The 25,717-nt window shown below is 33.3% G+C and overlaps 1 protein-coding gene across 1 annotated transcript in view; it reads left to right on the top strand.

Moving 5' to 3' along the window:
- LOC145266428 (uncharacterized) overlaps positions 1 to 25,717 on the top strand; it is a 132,648-nt gene that overhangs the window by 68,043 nt on the left and 38,888 nt on the right. Inside the window, exons 10-13 of the mRNA XM_080122098.1 lie at positions 4,030 to 4,288; positions 10,162 to 10,255; positions 12,446 to 12,518; positions 25,516 to 25,662. Of these exons, the coding sequence (XP_079978224.1) occupies positions 4,030 to 4,288; positions 10,162 to 10,255; positions 12,446 to 12,518; positions 25,516 to 25,662 (573 nt within the window). The remainder of the gene's footprint in view (positions 1 to 4,029; positions 4,289 to 10,161; positions 10,256 to 12,445; positions 12,519 to 25,515; positions 25,663 to 25,717) is intronic.

Here is a 25,717-nt window from a genome sequence, read left to right as displayed (position 1 = left end):
ATACCTGTATACGCGTATGTGTATATGTGTACGCGTGTATCCTGCATAACATCCCTGACAGATCGACGAAACCGATAGCACACACGTCGAGGACCCTACTACCCGCGGAAAGGAATTATTCCCAGATAGCGAAAGAATCTTAAAGCACCATCTTCGCGGTAACAAGGTTTCACAGATTTCTCCATGGACGACATTTCAAACTTCAAACGAACCACACACCTCCATCTGGCTCGAAGAAAGGGTTGTCTACACATACAGCAAATAAGCTCCAAAGATTTGGGAAAATCCTTTTAAATTATGATTTTGATATGGAGCTCCTTCCGTCAAAGAAATTAGGACACACAAATGGGCTATCCGGTTAATACCAAGGAATTGTGAACCACTTGAAGACTCGGTGATCGCATCACTACAATCAGAGAGATATTATAGTTCGATCCTATGCAACACTGTGAAAGATTTACCGTTATTCTGGATGATGTAAGGAAAGAAGCCGAAAGTGACGATTTTATAAGAGAAACCAAGGAAAACTTGCAGACTGATGAACAAATAGCAGAGGTTTTCTTAACATGCACCAGGTATTAATATATATATATATATATCTAGAAAGTAGTTGTTCCAGCGATCCTACAAAAGAAAATCTTAAAGAATTTCCACACGGGACACCTGGCGCCACCAGAATGAAAATTTTAATGCATTAATACGTGTACTGGAAAAACATAGACAAGGCTATTGAAGAAAAGGTAAAAGCAGGCAGAGGATGTGCACTAGCTGCTAAAACGCCACCAATTCAATTTAGCCCCTGGCCAAAAGCTGACTACCTATAGTCATGGATACACGTGGACTATGCGGGACCTCTTGATGGACAGTACTACCTTATAATAGTGGGTAGCTTCTCTAAATGGCCTAAAGTCTTTAGGTGCAAAAGCCCAACTACTGATTTCACTACAAAAACTCTTCATGGGTATTCGCATGGTTTGGAGTAGTCGATTGTTTAGTGTCGGCTCTCAGTTTAAATCCGGAGACTTTAAAAAGTTTATACATGTATGTTTGTATGTCTGCCTAAAACTTTCGACAAAGGCGATGGGTTTTCATGAGATTTATATCGTTTTGAAGCTCAATCCGTCGGACGACAAATATCGAAAAATTGGCTAAAAATATTAAATCATTCATCCTCAACTAAGCACTTTTCTACAAGGTGGGGTCGCTTTTTTCCCCGATATTTTCGAAAGTCATCCACTCTTTTCGACTCATTACCCTTAATTTTAACCTACTGCACTTCCGGTTGGCGATAGACGCAACGGCAAAGACGTCACGTTTTTTCATGTGCTTTACCTCCATCGCGGTACGGGTTCGAGCCTGCTTACCAACAACCTCTTTTTTTTCTTTTCTTCTTTTTTTTTGCTCAACACACATCTCCAAACACCTGGGCAATGCCGGGCACCCAGGTTAAAGTTATAGATACAACTAGTTAGAATAATAAATAATTTACATTTTCTCTTTTTTTCTTTCCACCAAGTTTTTCACCTAAATAAGTAGAATCTCATTTTTTTATGAGGGGTATTCAATAAACTTTGTTAATCTGCAAAAAAACAACAACAACAACAACAACAACAATAATAATAATAATAATAATAATAATAATAATAATAATAATAATAATAGGATGAGGAGGAGGAGGAGAACCCGCCCTCGTAGATTAATAATGTATATTACGCCAAAATATGTTAATTAGGTAAAACTAGTTAAGCCCAAATATTTTTTGCTGTTATTATTAATAAGCTTTTTAAAAATAGATGTAGTGTTGCAATTTTTAGTGTGATAAAATTGTTCAAATAAGCACTGCTTTTCTTCTTCTTTTTTGTTATCTTCTTTTCTCTCTTTCTTTTTTTTTTGTTCATATGAAACTATAAGTCATATCATACGAGGCAAACAGAAAATATTCAAAACAAGAAAAAAACAATTCAGTTTAGTAAGTCAATATGGATGAGATAAGGACGGTGGTTGACTGAAGTAATAAATCTAAGGTACTTATTTGTTAGGGAATCACATTCAAACCTATAAGCAAGTATCCGACAGAAGTCAGTATTCCAATGGTTATCGTGTGAGGTGATCCAGCTTCGCCGATATGCGATTGATTCTTTCAATGGTCGTTCATTCACAGGTTTTCCCTTTCTTTCATTTTTTTTCTCACCATCGACGTGAAGATGATTCCATGAGCAAGTTTAGTTGATCTCTTTCATTTGGCTTGTTTCAACATATCTGGGCGAAGGTATATTCATAGTTTTTTGTATATTTCCTTTTCGACTCGATGGAAAAGATTTACTTTGAGTGGGTTATCGGTTAACTTTCTCACCGCTGGTGTTGATCACATCTTTTTGTGGACAGCCGCTTAGCGATATGTTCGATTCAATTTCTTTTGCCCAATTACTTTTTTTCTCCTGCCGTAATTCGCGGCAAAAGTTTTTTTTCGCGCGCGTTTTCGTTTTGGGAGTGGGAGGTGGGGGTGTCTGTCTGCGGGTTGTTTGACTGATAGATATAAAAATAAAAGAAGAGGAGGGTTGATAGCCACTTCTGCATTATGCCATGTTTTCTCATGACAGCACTGTGTGAGAAATTTCTCACTAGAGAAATATTTCTCTGAAGTAATTTTCATTAGTATAATTGTCTTTTATTGTATAACGGGCAATTGCCTGTGTTTGTATCTTTGTATGTCTAGCTCAAAATAAAAAACTAATAAACAAGCATCCTCAAAATTGGTATTTTCTTGGTTAGTGTTGCCCCAGATGAATATATAAAATTTAGAATCTTATTATTCGCTGAGAGTAAACAGGGTAGACTTTTGTCGAAAGGGAGGACAATTTTTCAGTGTTATGTACTAATATGAATATAAAATAACTACTAATTCCACAACATATCTAATGTATAAAGGATAGTTTTCTGTGTATGTATGCCCATCTAGTGTGGATAGACTAGACAACGGAGAAAAAGGGGTTATGGAAAGAGTTAAAATAAGGGAAGAGAAAAGAGAAAGAGAGATAGAGAGATATGTTACATTTTTTTACCTGAGCAATGTTGGGTAGCCCTGCTAGTTAAACATAAATCATCATTTTACAAAGGAGTGTTTTTGATGAGTTTTACTATATTTATATTTTATTTGTAAAATATGTCCTGCTAAAAATAAAAAAAACCCTAAAAAACATGCATCCACAAAGTTGGTATTTTATTGATTAGTGTTGGCCCAGATAAGTACCTAAAATTTAGATTTTTTTATTTTCCGAGAGTCCACTTGGTCGAGTTTCGTCGAAGGGGAGAGCGATTTTTTAGTGTTATGTACTAAATATAAAATACCGACTAATTCCACAAGAAATCTCTTGTGTAAAAGCTGGTGAGGAAACAACCATTATTTTACAAAGGTTTTGATGAGTTTTATTATATAATAAAAGTGTTATACACATATATATTTGTATATTTACATTTTGTTTGTAAACGAATTTAAATGCTTATTTTTCAGAATCAAACGACAACACCCTAAGTACTGTCGACATTGTTATCAATTATTATATAATAAAAGTGTTATACACATATATATTTGCATATTTACATTTTGTTTGTAAACGAGTTCAAATGCTTATTTTTTTTATTCAGAAACAAACGCCAACACCCTAAGTACTGTCGACATTGTTATCAATTATTATATAATAAAAGTGTTATACACATATATATTTGTATATTTACATTTTGTTTGTAAACGAATTTAAATGCTTATTTTTCAGAATCAAACGACAACACCCTAAGTACTGTCGACATTGTTATCAATTATTATATAATAAAAGTGTTATAAACATATATATTTGCATATTTACATTTTGTTTGTAAACGAATTCAAATGCTTATTTTTCAGAAACAAACGCCAACACCCTCAGCACTGGCGACATTGTTATCAATTATTATATAATAAAAGTGTTATACACATATATATTTGCATATTTACATTTTGTTTGTAAACGAGTTCAAATGCTTATTTTTCAGAAACAAACGCCAACACGCTAAATACTGTCGACATTGTTATAAACCTTAAATACTCATTACCGGACTGTGAAAGCAAGAAAGCGTTTTATGAGGAACAAATAAAGACAATGATAAAAAAGAGGATAGAAGAAATGTCAACGTCTTGGAATCTCTGTACTACAGATTGCGAAATTTCAGTTAATATAAATTGTGCAACGTCTGACAGGAAGAAACGATCAACCACGAATGGTGATGCAGCAATTCGCATTTTTAACGTAAAGTACGAAAAAATTTATTTGATTAAATTTCTTCTTTTTTAAATGCATTTATATAGACGCTCCTGCAGTACATTGATATTAAATTCTAAAAAGACATTAGAATGTGTATTCATTGTCAAAAGTAGTGTTAAAATTATCATTTATGGGATCACTAGTACTGGAATGATTTAATAGTACTATGGGTCAGATTTATCTCCCCTTAATATATTTGATTGTATCAAAATCAAGAGTTATCCGTCCTTAATTTAAACTGTGACCCAACAGTAGCTACACCTTTAAATCTGTCTAATAGTTAACTCTTCAAGGGTGACCAGACTCTCACTGGTATACTGGAAAATATTGCTCAGATGCTCGGAACACACAAAACGCGCACGACTCTAAGTTTGTGTGGCAACACTGTTTACTTCAAATGGCTATTCGTCCTTTTGGCATTATGCTGAGCTCTTTTCTCACAACGGCTTGGTCTGCCTCTAAGCCGTCTGGGCGTCAGGGTAGACCTGAAATAAACTGCACCTTCAATTTAGCAGGCAATCAACAAATAAAAAAAACAGTGTTCATTTTTCTTATAAACAAAAAAATTAATTATTCATTGAAAGTTACAAAACTCTGAACGTCCATAAGTTTCTGACTCTAAATATAAAAATTAAATCGGTGGCTTTCATTAGTAAAGTCGAGGTTTGTCTTTCACAGTGTTCATTTAGTCAGGGGTTTCTCTATGACTGGTCTGAATACCCAGGGAGTTGGCAGATTGTATCCCTGAGGCTATTTCATTTCACAATTCTCAGAAAATCAATCTCAGGCAGTTTTTTGAAATTCTCAAGCTTTAAAACAAAATTATTTTCTTCTTTGTCCTCAAATCTGTATTTTTGACCGCCAATTTAAATAGGAGGATCCATTGCCTTCACCCTCCATTATGTCTATACCTTTCGCCATCACTCACGTAGGAGGGTATCTCTTCCTCTTTCTTCATTTGTGTGGTTAGAAGCAAGAAAGAGAAGTCTTACCGTGGGTGGTCAGCGAGTGAGTTCAGGCGAGGAAGAAATAACAAACATGGCGGCCAGTATTTTTATTTCGTCCGTTCTCGCGTAATCTTGTGTGTGCGTGAAGATGGAAAGGATAAAACGCTGTTCATTTCTCAGTGCTGGGAGATTATTCCCGATCAGGCAGGAGAGAAGGCAAAGAGAGAGTAGAGACAGAGGACTGTAGCGATAATATTTCTGGATCATTCCGTTTGGGTATTTTTGAGGTGAACCCCCCACCCATTATACTTCAAGCTATTTCGGCGATGGCTTAAGCAACATGATTAAGCCTTTTAATGGCGACGGTGATGTGGTGGCGTGGCTTAAAAAAGTGGACCTTGTAGCAAGGATTCAGACTCTGGATGATGTGGCCGCAGTAATACCACTGTTTCTAGAAGGGGACGCACTAGCCCTCTATTTGGAGCTCAGCGAGTGGGAACAGGGTGACGCAGACGCCATCAAGGGTCGACTGATCGAAGCTTTTGCAGAGGGGCCTTTCGAGGCCTTTTATAAGTTGAAAGAGAAGAGGTGGACTGGTGAATCTGTTGATGTCTACGCGAATGAGATAAGGAGATTGGTTGAGTTGTCGGGCATCAGGGGACACGCCACAAGTCACGTAGTCAAGATGACTTTTGTTACCGGGTTCCCGGAAGAGATATCAAAAAGGTTGCAGCAGGTACCGGGAGTGGAGACGCTGGATGTGAGCGAGCTGCTTAAAACTGCAAAAATTCTTGGTGAGCACCCAACCCACGGAGCCTGGAGGAACGACAGCAACGGTACAGCAGGATGTGGGCAGGAATCTGCAAAACCCGGGGATCGCATTCTTCGAATGCGGGGGACCACACATGAGAAGAGACTGCAGGAAGTTCTTGCAACGGACAGTGTGTTACAAATGCAATCGGAGAGGCCATTTAGCGGTAAAATGCACAAGTTCAGGAAACTGGCGAGGGGAGGCTGACACGCCAGCGGCCGCCCCAATTCGAGAATAGAGGCGCACCCGCAGCAGATGCCCAAACAGAAGATTGCGGTGGAAGGACGGGAAGTTATGGCCCTGATTGACACTGGCTGCACCACTACCATGGTGCACACTACCCTAGTCGGAAGATGGAAAGGGAAGGGTGAAGTCGATGGGTCGTGAGTGAAGTGTCGAGGGAGGAAGACCGTCACTATTGATATTGCTGAACGTCGGAGCAGAAGCAAGAAAGAGAAGTCTTACCGTGGGTGCTCAGCGAGTGAGTTCAGGCGAGGAAGGAAGAACAAACATGGCGGCCAGCATTTTTATTTCGTCCGTTCTCGCGTAATCTTGTGTGTGCGTGAAGATGGAAAGGATAAAACGCTGTTCATTTCTCGGTGCTGAGAGATTATTCCCGATCAGGCAGGAGAGAAGGCAAAGAGAGAGTAGAGACAGAGGACTGTAGCGATAATATTTCTGGATCATTCCGTTTGGGTATTTTTGAGGTGAACCCCCCCCCCCCCATTGTACTTCAATTTGCATAACCAAGGGTTTTTTCTCAAATGCCATTTCGTATGAGTAAATAAACAAATAATTAGGTTATCTTTTGGGGGAATCACATTCCTGAACAATAATTAATAGATACTTGAATTTGTATCCATGATTTTGCTTTTCCTTATCCAAAGAAACTCATAATGTCTGGCCTATATTTCAGGTGACCTAACAATAAACTTTGGCCGCCCAAGAATTTGGTTAACTTCTTTTCTTAAGAAGGGTAGCTTATTCATATAGAACTTGTCAAATCGCCCAAAAGGCGCAATTTCTGATATTTTTCGAAATATCTTTATATTCCAGACGTCAGAGTGGCAGATCTGCAGTAAATGAATAATTAATGGTAGAAAATTATTAGAAGATGCATTCATCGTTAATCATATCATAATCGAGAGTTATCTGTTTCTAGTTTCTTTTGTTGTTAATTTTTGTAGGGAGCTATTATATATTTACAAGAAATGATTTTTAAATTTTATATATATATATATATATATATATATATATATATATATATATATATATATATATATATATATATATATAGGGTAAGTTGTTTGAATTCCGTTATGCGAGTGGTAAATTAATTTGAATAAAAAGAAAATACTTATCATATACGTTTAGAAAGCCAAATCACGAGGCAGAAATAATCAATATTTTACACCTGTTTGAAATTAAAATAAACAAATATTTCACTTGTTTGAAATTTATATATTTCGGTTCTTCAGAATTTTGTTTTATTTTGTTTTGTTTTTGTTGTGTGTGTTTTTTGTTTTTTTTTCATTATTATTTTTTGCCATGTTGTTAGTGTGAGAAAAATAAGTCTCTTCAGAACGGTGTGTGGCTACATGAGATTTACATAAATATATTGAGATATTTGAGACTTTGCGCCCTTCCACCCTTTGCTTAAGGATACCTCAAAGGTGTTCTATTGGGTTCAAGTCTGGAGACATTCTTGGTCAGTCCATCACCTTTACCCTCAGCCTCTTCAGTAAAGCAGTGGTTGTCTTGGATGTGTGTTTTGTGTCATTGACATGCTGGAACACTGCTCTCCGACCCAGTTTTGGAGGGAGGGGGTCATGCTCTGCTGCAGTATTTGACAGTACATGTTGGAGTTCATGTTTCCCTCAATGAAATGAAACTCTTCAATACCTCCAGCACTCGTGCAGCCCCAGACCATGACATTCCCACCACCATGCTTGACTGTAGGCATGACACACTTCTCTTTGTACTCTTCAAATTGGTGTGCATGACTGTCACTCCAGGAGGAAGCCTCTTCTGAAAGCAATACACAAGAAAGCTCGCAAACAGTTTGCTGAAGACATGTCAACAAATCCCATAGATTACTGGTATCATGATGATACGAAATTTAATTTGTTTTGTTTTAATGGCCTTAAGCACGTGTGGCGCCGACCATATTAATATTGACAACTTTTCGGAAGGGGTGTACTCGCTTTTGCTGCCAGGCATTTAGCTTTTAATGGCTATATTTTGAGTTATTTTGGGGGGAAAATAAATTAACTCGGTTATATATGCTGCAGACAGAATACTTTTTATTTTGTCAAAAATCCTTTTTTCAGTGTTATCCCATGAAGAGATATACTTAAATATTTGAAGAAATGTGAGGGGTGCACTGACTTTTGTGATGCACTGTATATATATATAGTCAACACTTACCAAGGCCTGGAGGTCACTTAAATTCGTTTTTGGTAAGACAACACCATGATGATCAGTGATAGTAGAAATTATATGAGTTAAATTATTTTAGATGACGGATCATCATAACTCGTTTACGTTGGACTTGAAAATGACAGCTGCCTTACTTAAACTAAGGTTCTTGATAAGTTTGGCAACATCACAAACAGATATTTTGAACAGCATATTTTCAGTTGTGGAACGAAATTTGATAAGTAGGTGCCCCTGATTGCAAAGGGTGGAATTTTATGCAAAATTCTTAACAAAAATTTTGTTTTTGTCAGATGCTGATGAAATTACCTCAGATCTATTGATGATGGTTAAGATAAAAGACATACACTTGTTCAGGACACTGTTTGTTATTTGCTAAAACTCGTGGAAACCAAAACATTACCTATCTACTTTAGACTTGACATTTTTGCATTTTTATTAACCTTTTGCAGTGACTGCTGGCAGTCCTAAAGGTTACTTTAATTTCATAACATCTATTTCGTTGAAATCAATGAAAAAAGTGATTTCTGTGGTTGATGGCAACGACACATTCTGGGGTGAACAATGGTTGGCTGTTTAGTTTTTGTTGTAATTTCTTGGAGGGTATGAAGTTGTCCCTACCACATGGAAAGCCATCTCTAATGTAGGCACATATTCAATGTCCATGAAAATATTTAGGGTCAGATTTTGATGTCAAGTTTGAGTATACTTTAATTGCACACTCATCTAGGTAAAAAGGCGGTCTAATGCCAGTTTTGCTCAGGAACAACATTTTGATGTCAAGTTTGAGTATACATATAAACAACTCATCTAGGTAAAAAGGTAAAAGTTTTGCACAGCAACAACAGGCTAGGTTTATTCTCCTGTATTTCAACCTCTGAAAAGTTGAAATGTAGAGCCTAATGTTAGAGAAGGTGGTCTGGTAATGGGGGTCTACCTTGAAAGTTGAAGCTCTGGGTTTAACCTTGCCTTGTTTCTTGAGACTTGTCATGATGAGGTATGGGAATATGTAGTCGCTGGCATTCCTAAAGGCGACTTTAATTTCATAACATCTATTTCGTTGAAAGCAATGGAAAAAGTGATGCATGTGTCCGATGGCAGCGACACATTCTGGAGTGAACAATGGTTGGCTTGTTTTAATAGACTAGCCATTCAACATTGTGAACATTAAAGTTTTCACAGATGTGAATGGTGGCCGAGGGATGAGCAGAATGTGGTAAATTTTCTCAGAAATACTCTCAAAAATAGTAATTCCATAATTGTGTTAAATATGAACGCAAGTGATACTCGGAAGCACATATAGGGCAATTTAGGATCTTTGAAGATGTCCCTACTACATGGGAAGCCATCTTTAATGTAGGCACATATTCAATGTCCATGATGATATTGAGGGTGAGATTTTGATCTCAAGTTTCAGTATCCTTAAATGGCAAACTCATCTAGGTATACATGGAGTGAATGAGGGTGAGAGTAATAGACAGTAACTATGTAAGTGATGAATAACTTAGTGTGCAAATGGAAAAAATATATAGTTGCAAAAACAAAATTATCCAGATGCTTAATTTGTATAATAATTTGATAAACAGTCTCAAATAAATTAATATTCTGTACAATTCATTTCTAATTTTGATCCATGGTCAAATTATTGATTTTCTTTTTCTGTTTTTAGGTCTGATACCGATTCAAAGACAACAAATGAAATCACAAAGGCAGAAAATGTTTTCAGACAAGATTGTAAAGTGAATTCAGATCAATATCAAATGGTAAGTACATCATAAGTAATGGACAACCTTTTTTTAGAGATGGGAAATTTTAAATTAAAAAAAATCATTGAAATGTAATTTTTTAATGGTACAAATATGTGCTTTATATGAAAGATTAATTTTTGGCATTTATTTAAATACAATTTCGAGCATATGATCCTGTGGCTCGCGCATATATGGCGTAATATAGATGTCCAATTTTCACAAACTATGATACATATTAAATTAAGCTGTATTTCGGCAATAACATTGAACGTTGTCTCCCGAGCGATCTGTTGTGTCTTACTTTTCAGTATAGACATGTAACTTTATACATCTCCCCCCCCCCCAATTAATCTAATGGGGTTAGATCGCACGAATGAGGTGGCCAGTAAGAGATTAATTTCTTAAAATTATTCGTTTATCAAATGTTTCAAAGTGATTTTCAAAATAAATCTGCACAATTTGCAAAAGCAGGTCGGTTGTCAATATCTTCGTAATGAATTGCTAAACCAAAATGAACTTAAAATAACCGATAGTTTCCAAATCTGCAGTTAAAAGAAAAAAGAGTTGTTAATTTAAAGTTCGTCGCCTTTAAAATTATACCTATATATATATATATATATATATATATATATATATATATATATATATATATATATATATATATATATATGGAGTCAAAGGTTGCTTTGTAGCTGTGTTCGAATCTCCCAAGTAGTAGCAATCGTCACTTCCTGCACTGATGATTGCAAAAGCATAAAACACGAGTGTCTGTAGGTGTAAAAATAATTATTTATAATTATATAGTCCCTTTAAGAAGAAATTTTCTAAAGTTCAGCACTGTCTGAAAAATAAAAGCGAACGGCTAGCCTTGTGTGAGATCATCAATTGTGATCGTTTAATTGAATTAACGTTGTGCCTGGCACTTAAAAGTTGTTAATTTTCCTTAATTCTCCTGGCGGTTGATGGTGGCCGAGACACAACCTTCCTAGCAAATTTCAAAAGTAGCTTTGTAACTGGGTTCGAATCTTCCAACCACTAGCAATCGTCAATCCCTACACTGTACTGCACTAAGTTAAGGATTAATAGAGACATTCTAAGTGGAAAGTTGTGTAGTGAGATACTTGTTCATATTACATTAAAATTTCTGCATAATGACAAACTTGGGGAAACAGGGAGAGAATTCCAAAGACAAGCAATTGGAGTCAATAAGTTATTGGAGCAGAAAACTTTTTTGGTATCTGGTGACATCTAAAGTGAAGAGGTGTGATTCTGCTGCTTGTTGGGTTTGTCGGATGTCAATGTGGAATAAATGTAGCAAGTTCATTGGAGCACATTGTTGAAATACTTGTAAAACAGACATGGGGATGCAACATTTCGGTGATAGAACAGAAGTTGAAGCTTAGTAGACAGCATGAGACATATATATTTAAATGTGTGAAAGGTGATAACCTACGGACGAAAATGAAATTCCTTAGCATATTATTAGACAGCAATTAACAATGTGTCACATTGTTTTTTCTAGCAATAATTAAAATTTAGTAACCTTAAAAAATTGAATTTTCGGCATGTTAAGACATATTTCTTTGTTTTCATATTTGAAGAATTTAAGAGGAGACAATTCAAAGAGTTGGTAAAGTTATTGGTAAAAGCAAAAACAAACATTAAATTGACAATAACATGAAATAAAATATTATCTGAATATTTTATTGAATTAAAATTTAAAAAATTAGATTTTATAAAAAATTAGAATTTCGAAATTAATTACAACAGACATTTTTATATTTATATGAAAATGTACAACGTAAAAAAAAACGAACGTATTAAACTAAAACTGTCTAAAACACTTTTTTATAAAGTTGTGACGTCATAACCACTCGTGTCGTGTGAAAAAAGGCGTTTGGGCATAAGTTTTTACCTTTGCGTTTCACGTTCGAGCCTGGCCACCGGGGCTCATTTTTTTTTTTGTTGTTTGTTTTTTGCTCACACGGGCATTCTCTGGTATTTTGTTTAATAGAAAATTTGTTATGATTTACTTTGGGGCGGGGGGGGGCAATTTCTTTTTCAAACGAACAGGCACACTCTAAAAATAAATAAAATCTCAAGACGGACCCGGCGTTTATTTTATAACATAGAATTACAAACATTGTTTATCGATTTTATAGAACATTTAATTTTATTTATTTATTTATTTATTTATTGTTTCAGGGTTCAACAAAGTTGGCCGATTGTGTGGTGGGCAGTTCTTGTAGTTATTCGAAATTGGTTTCGGGAAAATGCGGTAAAGTCTTCTTGCATCAACTCTTCGAAAAACATTTAGGTACTCGTTAAGATAGAGTCAGCAAATTGGTTTTTAAAAATATTTCGCTTTAAGCAAAAACAATATTACGTACTTAATCGTCATGTCGAAAATAGTAATATATCTAAAAAATAACGGAGTAGAACAACTGCTGTTATATTTTTAGTAAAAAGAAAAGTCTCTCGTTCTACAGACAACAAATATTGCATGCAATGAAAAAATAATCTAAAATATTCGTTCCGAGTTATGTCCCAGTGTAGGAACTTGTAGACTTGTCGACGAACGCTGTACGCTTGCCATCGCGCTGGGAGTCGCCAAAATGTAGTAATAATGAAAACAAGAAAAGAAGTCTCATTCTAACATTTAAATAACATCTTTATTGGTCATCTTCCTTAGTAAGAATAGAGAAACGGGTTAGTCGTGGAAAGTGTTTCTGTGTGGAACGTAAATTAAAGATTAGACAGGCCTGTTGAAAGAGTTCATGAACGTTAGTGTCTAAAATACTAGTGGAAACATGCGTCACGAAAGATTAGAGACAGTACTGAAGGGTGAGAAAGAGAGTTTGTGCATGTTCCGCATTGAAGAATATGGAGATAGCCATGTTGGCTTGTTTGTATTTACGCCTTAGTCGAACCTCGAGCCCAAACGCTGAGTGAGTTCTTTTGAATCCCAAGAGGAAAGTTGAGGGCGACAGGTCCGTTCCATGTGGAGTTGTTGGTCTAATATCTAAGAAGAGAGTGTGTTGCCAGTTTAAACTTTTATAAAGTCGGTCATGTGACTGAGAGCTAGCTTCTGATGGCACAAGCCAGGAAGGAAGTGTATTCAAAATCTCCAGCCGTGAGAATTTACTCCTGCTTGTGTTAGTTGCAATTTCGTCTGCTATAAACTCTTCACTGTCTACTTTAAAACGTCTAAAAACGCAATTTTATCCAATTTTCGGTAAAAATTATTTTTAATAATAAATAACTTCCTACTCGATAATTTTTCGTAATTTTTAGATAAATTACTATTTTCGACATGACAATTAAGTACGTAATATTGTTTTTTGCTTAAAACGACATATCTTAAAAAATCAATTTGTCAAGTCTATCTTAACAAGTACCGAAATTTATTGCTTATGGAAGAAAAATAACATTGCCAGTCATCTGTAATTACGTTTTCTTGCGTTAAAATAAAACTAGAAAAATTAAAGACGGAAAAGTTTATTAATCTTCAGTAAGGATGCATGTGTTACATTTTATATTGGATGAAACAAAGAATGAACGCACAAGGTATATTTTATTAGCCGTTTTTATTTACTCTGCCCAAAGAGTCGGCAAACACGATCCAAGGAAGACAACTCTTAAAAACTAAGTGCTCTCTACCTTGTGACATCTTTCTTGTCAAGTAGAATTATTTTATTTTATTTTTATCTATGTGTGTTTAATTTATTTTTTTATATTTATATATAATAAAGTCCTTATATTTTGTTAAGGGTTTTCTTGTTCTCACAGGTTGGTTTGATGATGTTGGTAGTTCTAGTATTTCTCCAGGTTGTGTCTGCAGTTGTATGTGCTGGGCGTGTTGCGTTGTCGTATTGGTGTTGTTTAATGCCGTGGAGTCACTGCTCTGTTGAAACAGTGATGTTGGATTATCTTGTTCAATCTCGTGGACTGATAGATTGAAAGTAATCTTTCTTCATGGTCTGAATATTTCTTGTAAATGTCTTTCTGCTGTGTCTCAATAGTTTTCCATCTCTGTGCACTTTGGTGATATAGTGCATTTCTCTACTACCACCGCTGGCTACCACGTCTTAACACACTCTCTTACCTATCATCAATTCGGGAAGGTCTTTTGCATTTCTGTTGAAATATTTTTGTTGCTTCCTAGTTTTAATGTTCATCCGCTCACGGATTTGGTTGTCTTTTATTGCGCTTGTATCCAACAAGTTTGGGATCCTTGTTCTTATTTTCCTGTTGTATATTATTGAGCTATATTGCTGTATTTTGGTGCCGCTTACTGCTCATAGGGTGGTTGTCTCCCTTTTTATGTCACTCCATATTTCTCTATTTTCGTAGCTGTTTTGGGGGTGCATCTTTTTTAATAAATTCTGTACAATATTATATTTCCATTTGCCCCAGTGTCCACTTTCATTTTTATTTTGTGTTTTATTTTTTCTGAATCCCCACAATCTATAGTAGCGAATATTGTTACCATTCTCTTTCTTTATGGTGTACAGGTATAAGTCAACTTTTTCATTAAAACGCGATTTCCATTCACACATCTTGTGCACGGTTTGGACTTTCTTATCTCTACCTCATAATACTTTCCAGTTTTTACAGGATGAGGCATAATTCCTGTTACAAAATTCTGGAACTATTTTTTATGATAATATTAAAATAAATTTACTATTTTATTGTCATTATATGATAACATAATATATGATTTCTTATTTTTCAGAAAGAAAATCTACTAATTTTTCACAATGTTGAATTGAAGAGAGGATTCCCCATAGAGTAGCATAAGAAGGGCATGCGTCCATCAGAAATAATCAAGTTTGGGGAAAACCTCAAAATCAATTGTATATAAAAAGGTCGATTGATCATTGCCTGGAAATTTCATCGATCAAAGATAGACAACGATCAGGCCGTCTCCGCACCTCTAGAACACCTAAACTCAAAGAAAATGTCGGGAAAAAATCAGGCGAAATCAATAAAGATCAATGAGACAAATTGTAAAGGAAGCACAAACATCACCAAGAACTATACGAAGAATATGTCGAAGTAACCTACAGATGTCATCCTGTAAGATCAAAATAAAAACAGCTTCTCTCTGCACTCACATTTGAAAACAGACTCATTAGAAATCGACACTTCTTGAACCGTATCAGAGAAGGTACGCTCAATAACATCATCTTTACGGCTGAAAGTTATTCTCACTTCAATAGTCCCACAATCATCAAAATGATAGCGCCCTTGCGAGAAATCGTGAAGCAATACTGCAGGAAAGATTTTCAGAATGCAGAAAACAGCATCAATGATTATCAGGGCAGCCATTTCTGAAAGAGGGAAATCTCCACTTGTTTTTTACCCTCAAAGGGTCAAGATCAACAAACAACGTTACATTGAAGACATTCTTGAAGGTTCCCTGACCCCATGGTGTAATTCTGTGTACGGTGAAGAAGTTCGGACTCTCCAACTAGATACTGCGATAAACCACACGCCCTGGATTAGCAAAGAAGAATGGCCGTCTTCATCAGCTAATCATAACACTCTTGATTATTCTTGGTGGTCATTCCTAGAGAGTGAAGGCTGCTCTACTCTGCGTACAAAATATTGAAACTTTTAAGAAAAAAATGAACAAATGCTGGGATAAAATACACTTAGAGGTTGGGTGTGCTGTTATAGATGATTTCCCCAAAAGATTTCGTAGTGTACTGAAGGGTCAAGGGAAACATTCTGAATAATACTTATGTCATATTTTTCCTTCAGTATTTGTTAATCATTTTCTGTAATTGGGTTTTGTAATAAATTATTTTGTTGGGATAAATATGAATCTAATTTTGTAACAGTATGTATACCTCCACCCTATACATACATACATACATATATATATATATATATATATATATATATATATATATATATATATATATATATATATATATATATATATATCCTGTATATCGTTTGCATTTTTTGTTGCATGTGTTATTTTGGGTTGTAGCTTCGTATGCCCTTATGCTTTCGATAGCTATCTTCAGTGTGAGATTCGATTTGCTAATAAGATTTCTCCTCTTATTTGAATATTTTAAACCTGGGTAAAACAAAGTATAGGCGAACGAGGCATATTTTACTAGCCGCTTTTATTTGGTCAGCAAACTCGATCCAAGGGAGATAACTATTAAAACTAAGAGCTCTCTACCTTGTGACACATGTTAAAGTTTAGTCAGAGCCAACAATAATAATCAAGTTTCTGTGAGTTGGAAGAGAAGTAAAAATGGTGTGAGACTTACTAATAACTTTTTTTTTTATTTTTTTTATTTGGATTCTTTAGACATCTCTTCTCATCATGAGTGTTATTTTCACAAATCCTGACATCTGCAATTGTATTTTGAGTATCGCTTGCACTGAGGATTGAACCTTCAACCTCTAAAAAAGTGTTACTTTACAACTGAATTTTACCAATTACTGTATCCTCCTACTCACAAGTCCTGATTTCCAAGTTTGACAATAAAATTCCCGAGTTTGACAAGATACACCCGAAAAAGGCCAGAGGTTACATGGATCAAAACGTTGCTAATAAAAACACTCAAATGAGAACAACAGTCTGCAAGTTCCTGTAGTGCAGTGAAAAAAGTAGTTAATAAAATTCAGTTGTAAAATCACATTCTTCTGGAGGCTGAAGGTTCATCCCGCAGTGCAATTGACCCAAAAAAACAATTACAAATTATTAGAACTTAGTTGTTGGAAAAAAAAAGCATACTATCCCTGTGGATTAAATAAAGAGATCTGTTTAAAATTTCATGCAGATTCCAGAGTTAAACAAAAAGATACCCGAGTTCAATAAAGATCGCCTGAAGAAGGTCAAAGGTTACATCGACCGAAATGTTGTGCAAAAAACACTCAAGAGAACAATAGTCGGAAGAATCCAAATGATACGAATAATATATGCTCATCTAAAAAAATCAGAATTGTAGATAACAAATTTCTTGCTTGAAATTATTATTAAAACTATAACTAAACTATAGATATTATTACAAAATTATTAATATCACTAAATTATAAATATTATAACTAAATTAAAATATTATTAATAAATTGTACATATTATTACTAAATTTAAAAATCCAAATGTTAACATCATATTTAAATATTACTCCTGAATTAATTAAGAATGGTATTTCTAAATTATAAATATTATTTCTAATAATATATATCATTACTAAATTTAAATATTATTACTACATCAAAAATGTTATTTTTATATTCAAATATTACTACTAAATTATAAATATCATTAATATATAATAAATATTATTACTAAATTATAAATGTAATTACTGAATTTAAATATTATTACTAAATTATAAATATTATTACGATATTAACTTTTATTACGAAATTAAATATCTTATAACTAAAAAATATTACTAAATCATAAGTATTATTTCTAAATTATATATATAATTACTAAATTTCTATATTATTTCTAAGTAAAAAATGTTATTTTAACAGTATTACTAAATTATAAATAGTATTACTAATTAATAACTTATTACTAAATGTTCACTGTTATTACTAAATGTTCACTGTTATTTCTAAATTATGAATATTATTACTAAATTTAAAATGTTATTACGAAATTATAAATATTATTACTAAATAAAAAATGATATTATATTATTATATCTTTTTTACTAAATTATAAATATTATTACTAACCTTTCAATGTTATTACTAAATTATAAGTGATATTACTTAATTATAAATATTATTACGTAATGTCAATATTATAACTAATATAGCGAGGTTATTACTATTTTATAAATATTATTACTAATTTATAAATATAATTACTAAATTAAAAATGTTTTACTAAATTGTATGTATTATTACCTAATTATAAATATTATTACAAAATTATAAATATTATTACTAAATTATAAATATTATTACTAAATTATGAATGTTACTACGAAATTATAAATATTATTACTAAATTAATAATGATATTACATTATTATAAATATCATTACTAAATTATAAATATTATTACTAAATTTGTAATATTTTTACTAAATTATAAATATTATTACTTAATCATAAATATTATTTTTTAAATTTAAATATTGTTACTAAGTCAGAAATGTTTTTACTAAATTATAAATATTATTATTAAATTATAAATATTATTACTAAATAAAAAAGTTTGTCCTTGATATTAAATATTATTACTAAATCATAAATACTATTACTTAATTTTAATATTATTACTAAATTATAAATATTATTACTTAATTAAAAATGTGTTTACTAAATTATACGTATTATTACCTAATTATAAATATAATTACACAATTATAAATATTATTACTAAATTATGAATATTATTACTAAATTATAAATGTCACTACGAAATTATAAATATTATTATTAAATAAAATTTATATTACATTATTATAAATATTGTTACTAAATTATAAATATTATTACTAAATGTTAAATGTATTTACTAAATTATAAATATTATTACTTAATTATAAATATTATTTTCTAAATTTAAATATTATTACTCAGAGATGTTTTACGTAATTATAAATATTATTACTAAATTATAAATATTATTACTAAATTATAAATATTATTACTAAATTATAAATGTTTTTACTTAATTATAAATATTATTACCTAATTATAAATAGTATTATAAATGCTATTAGTTAATTATAATATTATTACTAACTTATGAATATTATTACTAGATTATAAATATTTTTACAACATTAAAATAGTAATACCAAACTTTTAATACTATTACTAAATAATAAATGGTATTTCTAAATTTAATTACGTTTACTTTATAATAATATTATTACTAAATTATAAATATTATTATTAAATTACAAATATTTTTACCAAATAATAATTATTGTTACTTAACTATACTAAATTATTACTATTTATTATTATTACTAAATTATAAATATTTATACAAATTTTAAATAATATTACTAAATTATAAATGTTATTACTTAATTAAAAGTATTATTACTAAATTATAAATATTATTACTAAATTATAAATAATATTACTAAATTTAAATATTATTGCTAAATTATAAATATTTTAATACATTATAAATAATATTACTAAATTTAAATATTATAGCTAATTTATAAATATTATTACTTCATTATAAATGCTATTACTAAATAATAAATATTACAAAATTTAAATGTTATTACTAAATTATAAATACTATTACTTAGTTTTAATGTTATTACTAAATTATAAATACTGTTACTGAATTTAAATAATTTTGCTAAATTATAAATAGTATTACTACAGTATAAATATAATTATTAAATGTAAATATTATTAATAATTTTTAATATTATTCAGAAAAAAATTCTGTATCAGAAAACACGCTATGTGATATACGTATATCTGTACGTGATGTTGCCAAGCTAATCAAGAACCTTGATTCCAGTAAAGCAACTGGCCCTGACGGTATTCCAATTATAGTACTCAAAAAACTTCAATCTGAACTAGCGCCCATACTTACAAAACTGTTTAAACGTTGTCTTAAGGAGAATAGTTTCCCATCTCCCTGGAAAATCTCATCAGTATGCCCTGTATTTAAGAATTCAGGTGATCGCTCATCCCCCTCTCAGTACAGGCCAATAAGTCTCCTGTGCGTCATGAGTAAGTTGCTAGAATCTGTGTTAAATACAGAAGTAATCAACCATCTCAACAAAAATAACCTTCTTAGTGACACTCAATATGGTTTCCGTTCTGCTAGATCTACAGCAGATGTGCTTACAGTTATATCGCATAGGATTAGCAAATCTCTCGACGGTGGCAATCTTTCTAGGGCAATTGCTCTTGACACATCTAAAGCCTTTGATAAGGTATGGCATAAAGGCTTACTTCATAAGATCGCTAGCTATGGTATAGCTGGAAAAGTCTTCTCAATTATTAAATCATTTCTTTCTGATAGGTTCATAAGAGTAGTAGTTGAGGGGCAAAAATCAGAAGCTCACAGTATTAATGCCGGTGTCCCTCAGGGGTCCATCCTGGGCCCAACTCTTTTCCTGATCTACATTAATGATCTTCCAAATCACATCCTTACATCATTTGTAGACATTTATGCTGACGACACTACCATTTATGGTAGCACATCTAAGACAGTAAACGACCAAGTTCTCTCCAATTCTCTCTCCTCTGATCTTGAGCACGTAGTACAATGGGGAAAGGAGTGGCTGGTTACTTTTAATGCATCTAAAACCAAGCTTCTCTCTTTACATCATCAACATTCTAATCCACATTTGGCATCAATTGAAATGAATGGCTCTCGTCTTCAGGAGGCCTCAAGTTTTGACAAGCTTCTGGGCTTGACCATTACTCCTGATCTTAAATGGAACACGTACATCAAATCTGTTGTCAAGGCCGCTGGAAAAATGGTGGGATCTTTCTATTGATCCGGTAGATATCTCACTGCTGATGTTATTCTCTATCTATATAAGAGCCAGGTACGTCCAAGGATGGAATACTGTTGCCACATCTGGGCAGGAGCTGCTAGAAAGGACTTGGCCTGCCTTGATAGAGTTCAAAATAGACTTCGTAGCCTTGTAGGAGATGTCCTTTTCTCCTCCTTGCAACCCCTATCTCACAGAAGAGATGTTGCGAGTTTGTCTCTGATATATCGTTATTTTCATGGAAAGTGTTCGACTGAGCTTCAATCTATGGTCCCCCCTCGCCAAACTTTTACAAGAAACACTCGTCTAGCTGTAAACACTATCAATAATTCCCCCCACCTTTTATCTGTGCCTAAACCTAAACGTAGATTCCATGAACAAAGCTTCTTTCTTAGAACTGCACGCCTGTGGAATTGTCTTTCGTTTTCCTGCTTTCCGGCTGACTACAATATGGTTGTGTTCAAGTCTAAAGTAAATAAGTTCTTGATGAGCCGTTCCATATAAGTTATCAAATTTACCAAATTTTCATTACTAATGATTACTATATTGTCCAATTTCTACTGTACACTCTTTAACCCTTATCCTTGAGTGGCCTCTGGGCCTTGATAATGTGGTGATGCCTATGTAAAAAAAAAAAATAAATAAGAACAGAACCATTAATTATATAGAAAATATTGGAATCGTCTCATCACTACTAATTAGCATTTATTTATAATTTAGTAATAACATTTCATTAGGAATAGCTAAGCAGAAATTTAACTAGTAATGTTAATCTTAATACTTAAGGGGGCGGTTCATCAGGAATTTGTTTATGTTGGACTTGAAGACATCCAAGTTGTAGTCACGTGGGAAACAGGCAAAAGGAAGAGAGTTTCACAGGCGTGCACTTCTAAGAAAGAAGCTTTGTTCATGGAATCTACATTTTGGTTTTGGCATAGATAAAGAGTGGGGAAAATTTGTGACAATGGTTTCAGCTAGACGGGTGTTTATCATGAAAGCGAGGGGGGAACCAAAGATTGGAGCTCAGATGAGCACTTGCCATGGAAGTAATGATAAAACAAAGGCAGGCTCACAACGTCTCTTCTGTGTGAGAGAGATTACAGGGAAGAGAAAGGGGCATGCCCCACTAAGCCACGGAGTCTATGTTGTACTCTGTCAAGGCAGGATAGGCTGATTTTAGCAGCTCCTGCCCAGATGTGGCAGCAGTACTCCATCCTTGGACGTACTTGGCTTTTATATAGATAGAGAATTGCATCGTTAGTGAGATATCATTTACGGCCTTAGATGTGTTGCCATAAATGGTCGTGTCATCAGCATAGATGTCAACAAATGATTTAAGTATGTGTTTTGGGAGATCATTGATGTAGATTAGGAAGAGAGTTGGCCCAGGATGGACCCCTGAGGGACTCCAGCATTAATACGGTGGGCCTCTGATTTCTGCCCATCAACCACTACTCTTATGAGCCTATCAGAGAGAAATGATTTCATGATTAAGAAAACATTTCCAGTTATACCGTAGCTGGAAATCTTGTGAAGTAGGCCTTTATGCCATACCTTATCGAAGGTCTGGCAGAACGGAAACCATATTGCATGTCACTAAGGTTATTTCTGTTGAGCTTGTTGACTACTTCTCTATTTAATATGGATTCGAGCAACTTACTTATGACACACAGGAGACGCATTGGTCTGTACTGAGAGGGAGATGACTTATCACCTGAATTCTTAAATACATATTGATGAGGTTTTCCAGGGTGTTGTGAAGAACTTCTCCTTAAGGCAACACTTAAACAGTTTTGTAAGTATGGAGGCAAGTTCTGGTTGAAGCTTTTTCAACACTATAATTGGAATGCCGTCAGGGCCAGTTGCTTTACTGGAATCAATGTTCTTGATTAGCTTCGCAACCTTACGCACAGATATTTGTATGTTGCATAGTGTGTTGTCTATTATAGGAGGAAATACAGGGAGTTGATAGCCTTGGTCGCATAGCGTAGAATTAGCTGCAAAGTTCTTTGCAAATAGTTTGGCCTTATCTGATGCTGACGAAATGACCTCAGGTCCATTGATGATGGTTGGGATAGAATCCACGCTTCTGTTCAGGATCCTGTTTGCTATTTGCCAAAGCTGCTGGTAACCAAGCTGCTGCTCAGCTACTTTGGATTTAACGGACTGAGCATATAGCTCTCTTGCATTTTTTATTTCTCTTTTATAATGGTTGCTGGCAGTCCTGAAAGCAGCTTTAGTCTCAGTGCATCAATTACGTTGGTAGCTATGGAAAAAGTGATTTCTGTGCGCGATGGCAGCAGCACATTCTGGGAGAACCATGGCTGGCTGCTAGATTTTTGTTGGAATTTTTTGGATGGTATGAATCGGTCTATGCCTACAATTAACCATTCGGTCGGGTCTGATACTATAGAGGACACATCCTTTTTAAACATACCTTATCTAGTATTTTTTTGTGAAAAAAGTTTCAAATTCCTATCGATAGGATCCATATTTATCCAATTTATACTTAAATGGACCTATGCAAAATATCATGGTATTATTTGAAATGAGATATCAATACAAGGTTTTTATTTGGATTATTTGGACTATTGTATTTATCTATATCTATACATCTGTATAGATCCACATAATATACACACACACACACACACACACACACACACACACATATATATATATATATATATATATGCATATAATATATATTCAGTAATGTGATTGATAATTTAAAATTCAAATTAGAATTAAATTAAAAATCCGTTGCATAAGAAGGAACAACAACAAAATCAATAATTTGTAGGATCGTTTCGGAAAACAATGTTTTTATTGCATAGACATTAAGCCACGGGCAATAATTTTTACATATAGTGTTTTTAACAAACAAAGTTTCCTCATCAGCAAAATATTGGGAAGGGTTTTTAATATATGTAAAAGACATCATAAATAAACCTAGCATTAATTTTAATTTAATTCTAATTTGAATTTTAAATTATCAATCACATTACTGAATATTAATTAGCTCTAGGATATTTACCTATCGAGCTTATTATATATCTAAATTACAATAAGCACTTTTTCTTTCCCTGTATTTTAATTAAATTAGTAATTTTAATATTACATTAAAATACACTCTGCTCTTTAGACTATGCATATAATATATATATATATATATATATATATATATATATATATATATATATATATATATATATATTCATACAATATATATATTGACATATATAGACATATACACATAATAAATATATATATAAGTGAAAATGTGTGTGTGTGTGTGTGTGTGTGTGTGTGTGTGTGTGTGTGTGTGTGTACACTTCTGTACCAAATAACTCTGTCAATTTTCGGTCTACTGACTTTAGATTTGATATAATGGGTTTTGAAATTTTGGAAACTCTTTTTATTCGGTTTTCGGGCAGAAATTTGGCTGTTAAGGGGTCAAAGTTCAACGATTTGATCTTTGAGAACTCTACAAAACTCTTCTGCCAATTGTGGGTCTAAGCACTAGAAAATTTAGATATAGATTCCTTGAACATGGATCTACCATTATATATTGATTTGAACCCAAAACAATAAATGTCAAAAGGTCATAATTAGAGTCAAAGTCTTTTTAAAATTGACCTCTGCTATCTCTAACAAATTACTCAGCCAATCTTTGGTTTAAACATTTGAAATTTTACATAAAGTGTATTCAGACATAGGGCAAGCTTTTTAATCATTTTTTTGTTTTTTTGCTGAAAATTTGCCTTCCAAATATGGTCAAAGTTTTAAAGATTTTACCTTTGCAGTCTCTAGCAAACTATTAAACCAATTTTAGGTCTAACATTTGAAATTTTACACAAAAGATATCCAGACATGCAGTTTTCTTTAATCAGTTGTTAGGCGAAAATTTCGCTGGCAAGAGGTTAAAGTTTACATAGTTGACCTTTTCAGACTCTACCAAATAATTTTGGGTCCAAACACTTTAAATTTTAGATATAGGTTACTTTGACATGGGTCAAACATTTTAATTTAATTTGAGCTCAAAACAATAAATTTTAAGGAGGTCAAAGTTTTAAAACAAATTGACGTCTGCGGTCTCTACCAACTTTTATCTACGGTAGTTAAGGAAGCCTATTATATAGAAAGGCATTACCGTACATATTCACACTTTTTAATACAGACATATGCACATAAAGTTATGAACAGTACATAGGGCGGAACTGCTAGTATTTATATAAAAGTGAAAATGTGTGTGTCTGTGTGTGTCTGTGTGTGTCTGTGTGTGTGTGTCTATGTATGTGTGTGTGTACATTTCCCTATCAAATAACTTTGTAAATTTTCAGTCTACAGACTCGAGATTTGACATAAGGAGTATTGAGATTTGGGAAAATCTTTTAAACAGTTTTGGGCCAGAAATTTGGCAGTCAAGGGGTCAAAGTTCAACGATTTGACCTTTGAGAACTCTACCAAACTCCTCCTCCAACTTTGAGTCTAAACACTTGAAATTTTGAATGTGGGTTACTTGGACATGGATCAAACTTTATAATTGGATTTGTGCCCGTAAAAATAAATGTTAAGGGGTCAAAATTGGACTCAAAACTTTTTAAAAATTCACCTCTTCCGGCTCTACGAAATTACTCAGACAAATTTTTGTCTAAATAATTTAAAATTTACATAAGTTGTATTCACACGTAGGGCAAGTTATGAACAATACATAGGGCCCGAGCAAATCCGGGCTGAACTGAATTTTTGTTTATCTTTTTGTTTTACTTTATTTTCGCATTCTCTTTTCGCTTCCAGAAAAATGTCCTGCTGGTACGAAAGCAATCGTAACCGGATGTGTGGATTGCCCCGGCGGTACATATTCCGATACAGACCAACGTAATTGCACCAATTGCAAGCCCCCCTTAAGCAGTCTGCCCAGATCGAATTCCAGTGGATGTTTAGGTGAGTCAAACACAAACACATATCTTTCATTTTCGTATAGACTAGCAAGAAAACC

This window comes from Euprymna scolopes, chromosome 41 (genome assembly GCF_053919585.1).
Source record: "Euprymna scolopes isolate OS-2025 chromosome 41, ASM5391958v1, whole genome shotgun sequence".
Lineage (NCBI taxonomy): Eukaryota > Metazoa > Mollusca > Cephalopoda > Sepiida > Sepiolidae > Euprymna > Euprymna scolopes.
Note: the sequence above shows the minus strand (reverse complement) of the source record. Positions and strands in the feature narration are given on the sequence as shown.